The sequence below is a fragment of the Rattus rattus genome, chromosome 10 (assembly GCF_011064425.1).
Source record: "Rattus rattus isolate New Zealand chromosome 10, Rrattus_CSIRO_v1, whole genome shotgun sequence".
NCBI classification, from domain to species: domain Eukaryota; kingdom Metazoa; phylum Chordata; class Mammalia; order Rodentia; family Muridae; genus Rattus; species Rattus rattus.
Genome location: NC_046163.1, coordinates 20,167,190 through 20,178,490, shown reverse-complemented (window position 1 = coordinate 20,178,490; position 11,301 = coordinate 20,167,190). Strand labels below are relative to the sequence as shown.

Sequence of the window (11,301 nt, the reverse complement as noted above, 5' to 3'; positions counted from 1 at the left end):
GCCAAAGAAATGTATTCTCTCGTCTTCCTTTCTGAATCACAATTGGACTAAGACACTGGCACGAAAAATTGAATAATAATATATTGTTTAATAAATGTAAATAATTAACTTAGAGTATTATTGTGAAATCACTGATTATTGTTTGTTTTGTCCTTCTCATTTGAACTTTGATGTTTACCGAACTGGATGCTAGTCATACACTGAAATTCAATGTCATGCACAGCACCAATGATCAGTTTCCCAGAAGCACCACCACACCTGGAGTCTTAGTCTTTAGAAGATGAGGTTCTATAGAATATGGCTCTTAGCAAATATTCTCCTAATCACATCACTTTCTACTGCTAAAGGGGAAGGTAAGTGAAAACAGGTTTGAATCATGAATTTTCTAGCCAAATATATTTAACTCCTATATGTATATGAGAATTTTAAAATTTATTTTAAGTCTGATAAAACATGATTAATAGAAAATAAACTATAGAGTATTTTAAGTAAAAACAGAACACATATTAACAGTAAAAACAATCTATTTACAGAAATAGTTTCTGATAAGCAATAACAGAGAAAAACTGAATAAAATGTGGTTTTCTCAGTTCTCTAATCTGAAGAGTGTGAATAGCCTCTAAAATATAACTTAGAGAGGAAAACAAAATTCATTTTGAAAATGTCTAAATAATACATGTAACAGGAAGAATTTTCAAAATGAAATTGCACCTAAATAAACAGGACAAAGTACGCAACAGACTAAATATCTCTGGGTCTGTGTGGGGTTGATTTCATCTTCACACATTGGGTATGTTTTAACTTCATAGTCATTAAACATAGTAACTTTTCCTATTTCAATCAAGTTATATTACATCGAATTGAACTATCTTTAATAAGACAACAAAGACTACTGCTTTTTGTAAACAAGTCAACAAAATGCTAACAAGGTGCTCTTTTCTGATCTCTCCAATGTATGTAGTAAGTAGGAGATTATGTTACCATCGTATTAACTTTATTTCTGAAGAGGATTTAACAGCCCTCCTCAGTATTTCATAAAGGCACTATACCCATGGAATGGCAAATCATGCTTTAAAGAAGGAGTAGGATTTTGGAGTTTAGGCCTAACTCTGGTTTCATGAAGTTTTTATTTTGCTCTTCGTTGCTTGCTGATGTTTCCACAGTAATGAGGGGCTATTTATGTAACTCTTCAGTCTTTATATTGCATTTGTTTTTAAGATCCACACTTTCTCATTCTTGTATCATTATTTCAGAGATTTAAGCTCATTTTCTTGTACTATGACATTTTTCTTTCAATTGCAGTTACAGAAAAAGTCATCCAATGAGAGAAAAGTCCTTCCTGACAAATGACAGAAAATTTTTTGCTTTGTTTTGTACTTTTATACTTTTAAGATTATAAAACAATTACATTGCTTTTCTCTTTCATACTAAAACGTCCTGTAGTTCACTCTTTGTTCTCTGAGTCAGGATCTCTATTTTTTCTAATTTTTATTGCATGTATATATCTATATCAATAGACATATATGTCTTTTCTTAAACACAGTCTACTTTGTCCTTTCAACATGCTTTGTCTGATATTCAATTTGTGTGTCTAATATTCTGTTTGGAGAAAATAGTCACACTTTTCCTTTTGAATGAGTGAGTTTGCAAATTATACAGCAAAAAAAAGCAAAAGAACAAGTAATAAAGAAGAAGTAGGTAAACAGATGACTGACAGACAGACAGAAAGACAGAACATTATTTCAGGCACTAAGATGTACAACATCGATCCTCTGTGTTAGTTAACTTATGGCATCTATCTGACCTTCCCCCCTAAAAGTCCTCTTCAATGATACTTCTAAGTAATAGAACAGAAACAACATTAGACATCACATGATCAAATCAAGTTCTCTCAACTTCCCGCAGAAAGTGACTAGAAAAGTAGATACAAGAAACTAGTTTCCAGTTGTGTTTCTCACCTCCAGCTCCCCATAAATTTGTTATGGCTAATATTTCAGTTCTTTTTTCTGTTATTCCTGGGAAGCCAGATGGCAAACTCTGGTTAACTGCCTGAACGTGCTTCCTCAGTTTCTGGGGATATCTGCTAGCAAAGTTGAAGAGGTTACCTTTCTGTAATTTTTGGTTTTTAAGTGGAAGCCTCATGCAATGGGACATAGTGCTGTCCTTTTGAACTCCAGCTGGCTGCCATAAAATAGCTTATGTCACTTATTTCTTCGGGTTATTATCAGCAGCCAAGTTGGTGTTTTGTCGTCTTCCTACTATTTATCTATTTTCTATTTATCTATTTATTCATCCATCCATCTATCCATCCATCTATCCATCCATCTATCAATCCATCTATCAATCCATCATCTATCTATCTATCTATCTATCTATCTATCTATCTATCTATCTATCTATCTACCTATATATCTATCTATCTGATTTTTTCTCTTTTATGGTGTATATTCCTTTCTCATGCAATATATCCTGACTACAAGTTCCATGGGGCTGCAGAGATGGCTTAGCGGTTAAGAGCTCTGACTATGCTCTTCCAGAGGTCCTGAGTTCAATTCCCAGAAAACATATGGTGGTTCATAACCATCTGTAATGGGATCTGATACCCTCTTCTGGTGTGTCTGAAGACAGTGACAGTGTACTCATATACATTAAATTAAAAATATAAAAAAAAAACAAGTTTCCTCTACCTCCATACCTCCGATTTTCTCCCTTGCTCCACTGACCACCAGATCCACTCTCTTTCTGTAAAACAAAACAAAACAAAACAAAAAAAAAACAGAGTAGGTTTCTAAGACATAACCAAATAAAAACACTAAGTGAAATACACACACACACACACACACACATACACTCACACACATACACACACACACACACACACACACACACACACACACACACACAGGACCATCTAGAGTCTATGATTGATGCTTTGTTCTCCATGAGCTCATATAAGATTTACTCAGTTGATTTGGAAGATCTTGTTCTTCTGGAGTCCTGCATTCCCTTTGCCTCTTTATACTCCTTCTTCCTCTCACAGGGTCTTTCCTGAGTTCTGAGGAAAGGGATTTTATGGATAGACCCTATTTAGAGCCCAGTGTCCCCAGGTATCTCTTTCACCCCATTCTTACCTGCCTCCCCTCCACATTCCCATGCATGTGTTTCTGTGTGTGTGTGTGTGTGTGTGTGTGTGTGTGTGTGTGTGTGTGTGTGTGTGTGTGTGTGTGTGTGTGAATATCTAGTGCTAGGTAAGTCTAATTGTTCATACCTGATATAGGAACAAACCTCTCTGCTCATGCCTGAATAAGGTATTGATTGACCAATATAGTAGAATAGCATTAGGAATAATTTCTTCTTCTTTTTTAAGCCAAGTAGTATTTGGATTTATCCTCTTTAGACTTTAATCTCTGTTTCTTGGTCATGCAAGCAATAATGGGTATGGGATTCATCTCTCAGAGTGGGCCTTAAGTCAAATCAGGCATTGATTTGTTACCTTAACAAGCCCAGTGCCACCTTTGGTAGCATTGGTTTCTCTTTTGGTAGATTGCAGTGTACTTTTCTCTACTGAGGTCGCTAGAACATAGGGAAGAAAGGTTTTATGCATGCACCAGCTTATCCTCTCAGTGTTTAATGAGTTGGGTAGATGTTTACTTCACAAATGGGAACTTACCAGTTTGTGGAGAGTAAGTTAATGTTTTGGCAACATCCTGGATTTTTAAGTGATTTTTGTAAGACCCATTTGTCCAATAACTTAATTGGATGTACACCAATCCCTGTATTGGAAGCTTTATTGGTTTAAAAGAGATGGCTGGTTGAGAGTCCATCTTATTCATTATTTGGAGACTTCATTAAGAACGACTTCATATATTTTAGGAAGATTACAGTGCAATAAAATTTTCATGCAGCCCCTTAAATGCTCCTCAATCCTAGTTGTCTCTCCTTGAATTCTACCCCCTCAAATCATGTTCTTGTAGCTCTGCCCCAATATTCAACTATAGAATCTATTTTACTTCCCTTTCCCAAGGAGATTCATGTATCCCCCCTCCCCAGTCCTTTCCTCTATTCTTTGTTCCTATGAATTATAGCTTGATAATTTTCTTAACGACTATTGCCCTCATATGAGTGAATATATTCCACATTTAACTTTTAGGATGTGAGAAAAATTATATTAGAACTTAGATGGTGATTACATTGAATCTGTATATTGCTTTTGGTAGGATGCCAATACTACCAGTCAATGAGCGTGTGAATTCTTTCAGTCTTCTGGTACCTTATTCAATTTCTTTCTTGAAAGACATTTCTTTATTAAAAATTATATTTAATTGTATATGTCTTTCACTTGCTTTAATAGAGTTACCCTAAGATAGTTTTCATTGTTTAACGCTATTGTGAATGGTATTGTTTCCTTGACTTCTTTCTCAGTTTGTGTAACATTTGTATATATGAAACCTGCTGCTTTTGTGAGCTAAATTCATATCCAGATACTTTACTCAGAGTACTTATCAGAAGTTTCCCGGTGTAATTTTAGGGTCATTTATGTATGCTATTACATAATCTAGGACAATAAATAATTTGTCTTCTTCCTTTCCAGTGTGCATCCCCTTGATTTCTTATACTTGCCTTATCAATCTAGATAAAAAGTTCCAATACTATATTGAATAGGTAGAGAAACGATGCACTTCCTTTTCTTGTCTAGATTTTAATGCAATTTCTGTTCCATTTATCTTGATGCTGATTATGAGTTTCCTGTAACTGCCTTATCACACTGATTTAAGCTGCCTTTGTCCTTAATTGCTCCAGAATCTTATTATGAAAGGGTGTTAAAATTTTATCATGACATGGTGCTGAAATTTTGTCAAAGACCTCTTTTGCACCTAATGAGATGATGATATGGTTTCTTTCTTTTAGTTTGCTTTTATAATTATTATAGTTATGGATATTCATATGTTGAACTTGGATGTCTCTCTAGGATGAAACCTACTTGACGGCTTCATGGTAGATAATATTTTGGATGTATTCTTGAATTCAGCATTTTTTAAATCTATGTCCATAAGGGGAATTGGTCAGCATTTATCTTTCTTTGTTTATTCTTTATGTGGTTTTGGTATCACAATAACTGTTGTCTCATCAAATGAATTGAGCAATGTTCATTCGGTGTTTATATTCTGGAATAGAATGTAGAGTATTGGCATTAATTGTTCTTTGAAAGAATGGTAGAATTTTGCTCTAAAACCATCTGGATCTGAGATTTTTTTTAAATGTTTGCTTGTATTTCCTTATGTGTTATGGGTCTATTTTAATTGCTTATCTAACCTGATTTAACAACGGAAGTGGTACCTATTAAAACTTTTATCCATTTCTTTCAGATATTCCATTTTAATGGAGTATAGGTTTTTAAAGTATGACTTCCTGAATCTTTGGATTTCATCAATGACTATATTTTGGCCCTTTCATTACTGATTCTTTTAATTTGGATATCCTCTCTCTACCCTTTAGATGAAGTGATATGGTTTGTCAATTTTATTAATATTTTAGAGAACCAACTCTTTGTTTCATTGATTCTTTGTATTGTTTTCTTTATTTATTTCATCTCCGAGTAGATGGTCAGAAAAATATGAATCATGAAATTGTTTACTTCTTGACATTATTTCCTTTTGATGTGATTTCTTCTTTTTAACCTCAACTTTTTAGGTGTGTTGTTAAGTTTCTAGTATAATATCGCTCCATGTGATTTTTGTAAAATTAGACACTGTACTACAAACTTGTCTCTTAGAACCAGTTTCATTGTGTCCTATTAGTTTGAATATGTTGTGACTTAATTTTCATTTTATTCTAGAAAACTTTTAAATTCTTAATTTCTGTGTTGACCCTTTTTGTATATAGGAGAGACTTGTTCTGTTTCCATGAGCTTGTAAGACTTCTGTGGTTTCTATCAGCTTGAATAAGTGGTGTTCTCACAGGATGCAGGATGTTATTTCAATTTTGTTTTATCTCTTAAGACTTGTTTTGTGACCAACTATATGATCAATTTCATATAAAGTTCTATGAGGTGCTGAGAAGGAGATATATTCTTTTTTGTTCGGATAAAATGTTCTGTAGATAACTGTTAAGTTCATTTAAGTAATAGCATTCATTAGTTCTGTTATTTCTGTTAGCTTTTGTCTGGATGACCTATACTTTGGTGAGGAGTACTGAAGTCTCCCACTATAAATGTTCGAGACTATATTTAAGTTTAGTTCTGTTCCTTTACAAACCAGGGTGCCCTTGCATTTATGGTATAGATGTGAAGAATTAAAAAATCATCTTGGTGGATCTTTCCTTTGATAAGTACAAAGTGTCCTTCCCGTCTCTTTTTTTCTTCCATCTTCATTAAATTGGGTATTTCTTATTTACATTTCAAATGTTATTCCCTTTCCCGGTCTCCAGGCAAACATCCCCCAACCCCTCCACTTCCCCTCCTATATGGGTGTTCCCCTCCCAAACCTCCCCCCATTACTGCCCTCCCCTCAAGAAACCTGTTCACTGGGGCCCAGGACCAAGGGCTTCCCCTTCCACTGGTGCTCTTACTAGGGCATTCATTGCTACCTGTGCAGTTGGAGCCCAGGGTAAGACCTTGTATAGTCTTTGGGTAGTGACTTTTTCCCTGGAAGCTCTGGTTGGTTGGCATTGTTGTTCATATGGGCTCTAAAGACCATCTAAGCTCTTTCAGTCCTTTCTCTGATCCTTCAACAGGGGTCCCATTCTCAGTTCAGTCATTTGCTGCTGGGATTCACTTATGTATTTGCCATATTCTGACTGTGTCGCTCAGGAGAGATCTACATTCAATTCCTGTCAGCCTGTACTTCTTTGCTTCATTCATCTTATCTAGTTTGGTGACTGTATATGTATGGGCCACATGTGGGGCAGGCTCTGAATGGGTGTTCCTTCTGCCTCTGTTCTAAACTTTGCCTCCCTATTCCCTCCCAAGGGTACTCTTGTCCCCCCATTAAAGAAGGTGTGAAGAATTCCCATTTTGGTCATCCTTCTTGAATTTCATGTGTTCTGTGCATCTAGGGTAATTCGAGCATTTGGGCTAATATCCAATTATCAATGAGTGCATACCATGTATGTTTTTCTGTGATTGGATTATCTCAATCCGGAGGATATTTTCAAGTTCCATCCATTTGCCTATGAATTTCATAAAGTCATTGTTTTTGATAGCTGAGTAATATTCCATTGTGTAGATGTACCACATTTCTGTATCCATTCCTCTGTTGAAGGGCATCTGGGTTCTTTCCAGCTTCTGGCTATTATAAATAAGGCTGCTATGAACGTAGTGGAGCATGTGTCTTTTTATGTGTTGGAGCATCTTTTGGGTATTTGCCCAAGAGAGGTATACCTGGGTCCTCAGGTAGTTCAATGTCCAATTTTCTGAGGAACCTCCAGACTGATTTCCAGAATGGTTGTACCAGTCTGCACCAACAATGGAGGAGTGTTCCTCTTTCTCTACATCCTCACCAGCATTTGCTGTCACCTGAGTTTTTGATCTTAGCCATTCTGACTGGTGTGAGGTGGAATCTCACGGTTGTTTTAGTTTGCATTTCCATTTGTTGAACATTTCTTTAGGTGCTTCTCAGTCATTCAGCATTCCTCAGCTGTGAATTCTTTGTTTAGCTCTGAACCCCATTTTTTAGTAGGGTTATCTGTCTCCCTGCAGTCTGAATTTGTGAGTTCTTTATATATTTTGGATATAAGCCCTCTATCAGTTGTAGGATTGGTAAAGATATTTTCCCCATCTATTGGTTGCATTTTGTCGTAACAACAGTGTCCTTTGCCTTACAGAAGCTTTGTAGTTTTATGAGATCCTATTTGTCAATTCTTGATCTTAGAGCATAAAACATTGGTGTTTTGTTCAGGAAATTTTCTCCAGTGCCCATGTGTTTGAGATTCTTCCCTCTTTTTCTTCTATTAGTTTGAGAGTATCTGGTTTGATGTGGAGGTCCTCGATCCACTTCGACTTAAGCTTGGTACAGGATGAAAAGAATGGATCGATCTGCATTCTTCTAGATGCTGACCTCCAGTTGAACCAGCACCATTTGCTGAAAATGCTATCTTTTCTCCATTGGATGGTTTTGGCTCCTTTGTCAAAAATCAAGTGACCATAGGTGTGTGGGTTCATTTCTTGGTCTTCAATTCTATTCCACTGGTCTATCTGCCTGTCTCTCTATGAATACCACATAGTTTTTATCACTATTGCTCTGTAATACTGCTTGAGGGAAGAGATAGTGGTTCCCCCAGAAGTCCTTTTATTGTTGAGGATAGTTTCACCTATCCCGGATGTTTTGTTATTCCAGATGAATTTGCAAATTGTTCTGTCTAACTCTCTTAAGAATTAGATAGGAATTTTGATGGGAATTGCATTGAATCAGTAGATTGCTTTTGGTGAAATGGCCATTTTTACTATATTAATCCTGCCAATCCATGAGCATGGGAGATCTTTCCATCTTCTGAGATCTTCTTCAATTTCTTTCTTCAGAGGCTTGAAGTTCTTATCATACAGATATTTCACTTGCTTTGTTAAAGTCAAACCGAGGTATTTTATATTATTTGGGACTATTATGAAGGGTGTTGTTTCCCTAATTTCTTTCCTGGCTTGTTTCTCTTTTGTGTAGAGGAAGGCTACTGATTTATTTGAGTTAATTTTATTCCCAGCTACTTTGCTGAAGGTGTTTGTCAGGTTTAGTAGTTCTCTGGTGGAACCAGAGAACTTAAATATACTATCATATCATCTGCAAATAGTGATATCTTGACTTCTTCTTTTCCAATCTGCATCTCTTTGATCTCTATTTGTTTTCTGATTGCTCTGGCTAGGAATTCGAGAACTATATTGAATAAGTAGGGAGAGAGTGGGCAGTCTTGTCTAGTCCCTGATTTTAGTGGTATTGCTTCAAGTTTCTCTCCATTTAGTTTAATGTTAGCTACTCGTTAGCTGTATATGGCTTTTACTATGTTTAGGTATGGGCCTTGAATTCGTGTTTTTCCAGGACTTTTATCATGAAGGGGTGAAATGCTTTCCCAGCATCTAATGAAATGATCATGTGGTTTTTATCTTTCAGTTTGTTTATATAGTGGATTATGTTGATGGTTTTCCATATATTAAACCATCCCTGCATAGCTGAGATGAAGCCTACTTGATCATGATGGATGATTGTTTTGATGTGTTCTTGGATTCAGTTTGCAAGAATTTTGTTGAGTATTTTTGTGTCGATATTCATAAGGGAAATTGGTCTGAAGATCTCTTTGTTGGGTCTTTGTGTGGTTTATAAGAGTAATTGTGGCTTCATAGAAGGAATTCGGTAGCCCTCACTCTGTTTCAATTTTCTGGAATATTTTGGATAGTATTGTTGTGAGGTCTTCTATGAAGGTCTGATAGAATTCTCAACTGAACCCATCTGGACATGGGCTCCTTTTGATTGGGAAACCTTTAATGACTGCTTCTATTTCTTTAGGAGTTATAGGGTTTTTTAAATTGTATATCTGTTCCTGATTTAATTCTGATACCTGATATTTGTCTAGGAAATTGTCCATTTCCTCCAGATTTTCAAGTTTTGTTGAATATATGCTTTTGTAGTAGGATCTGATGATTTTTTTGAATTTCCTCTGAGTCTGTTGTTGGGTCTCCCTTTTCATTTCTGATTTTGTTAATTTGGACACACTCTCTGACTCCTCTTGTTAGTTTCACTAACGGTTTATCTATCTTGTTGATTTTCTCAAAGAACCAGCTTTGGGTTCTGTTGATTCTTTGTATAGTCTTTCCATTTTACTTGGTTGATTTCAGCTCTGAGTTTGGTTATTTCCTGCCTTCTACTCCTCCTGGGTGTATTTGCTTCTTTTTGTTCTAGAGCTTTTAGGTGTGCTGTCAAGCTGCTGACATATGCCTCTCCTGTTTCTTTCTTTTTCAGGCACTCAGAGCTTTTGAGTTTCTCTTAGCACTGCTTTGTGTCCATAAGTTTGTGATATGTTGTACCTTCATTTTCATTAAATTTAAGAAGTCTTTTATTTTTTTTATTTTTCCCTTGACCAGGTTATCATTGAGTAGAGTATTTTCAACTTCCATGTGTATTTGGGCATTCTTTCCTTATTGTTATTGAAGACCAGCTTTTGCCCATGGTGGTCTAATATGTCTCATGGGATTATTTCTATCTTTCTGTATCTGTTGAGGCCATTTTTATTATTGGTTATATGGTCAATTTTGGAGAAAGTACTATGAGGTTGTGAGAAGAAGGTATATCCTTTTGTTTTGGGATAGAATGTTCTATAAATATCTGTTAAATCCATTTGGTTCATGACTTCTGTTAGTCTGTCTATGTTTCTGTTTAATTTCTGTTTCCATGATCTCTCCATTGGTGAGAGTTGGGTGCTGAAATCTCCTACTGTTATTGTGTGAGTTTCAATGTGTGCTGTGAGCTTTAGTAAGATTTCTTTTATGTATGTAATTGACTTTGTATTTGGAGCATAGATATTTAGGATTGAGAATTGATTTTGTTAGATTTTTCCTTTCATGAATATGAAGTGTCATTCCTTATCTTTTTTTTGATGACTTCTGGTTGAACATCGATTTTTTTCAACATTAGAATTGCTACTCCAGCTTGCTTCTTCAGATCATTTGCTTGAAAAATGGTTTCCCAGCCATTTTCTCTGAGGTAGTGTCTGTCTTTGTCTCTGAGGTGTGTTTCCTATGGGCAGCAAAATGCTGGGTCCTCATTACATATCCAGTTGGTTAATCTGTGTCTTTTTATTGGGGAATTGAGTCTATTGATGTGGAGAGATATTAAGCAATAGTGACTGTTTCTTCCTGTTATCATCGTATTTGGAGATGAGATTATTATTTTTTTTTATTAACTTGAGTATTTCTTATGTACATTTCGAGTGTTATTCCCTTTCCCGGTTTCCGGGCAAACATCCCCTTCCCTCACCCCCTTCCTTATGGGTGTTCCCCTCCCCACCCTCCCCCCATTGCCGCCCTCCCCCCGACAGTCTATTTCACTGGGGGGTTCAGTCTTAGCAGGACCCAGGGCTTCCCCTTCCACTGGTGCTCTTACTAGGATATTCATTGCTACCTACGAGGTCAGAGTTCAGGGTCAGTCCATGTATAGTCTTTAGGTAGTGGCTTAGTCCCTGGAAGCTCTGGTTGCTTGGCATTGTTGTACATATGGGGTCTCAAGCCCCTTCAAGCTCTTCCAGTTCATTCTCTGATTCCTTCAACGGGGGTCCCGTTCTCAGTTCAGTGGTTTGCTGCTGGCATTCGCCTCTGTATTTGCT

The 11,301-nt window shown here is 36.3% G+C and overlaps 1 protein-coding gene across 1 annotated transcript in view; it reads left to right on the top strand.

Moving 5' to 3' along the window:
- Positions 1-231: 231 nt before the first annotated feature.
- LOC116911304 (complement factor H-like) overlaps positions 232-11,301 on the top strand; it is a 69,552-nt gene continuing 58,482 nt past the window's right edge. Inside the window, exon 1 of the mRNA XM_032915218.1 lies at positions 232-353. Coding sequence (XP_032771109.1) covers positions 281-353 — 73 coding nt within the window. The 5' untranslated portion in view covers positions 232-280. The remainder of the gene's footprint in view (positions 354-11,301) is intronic.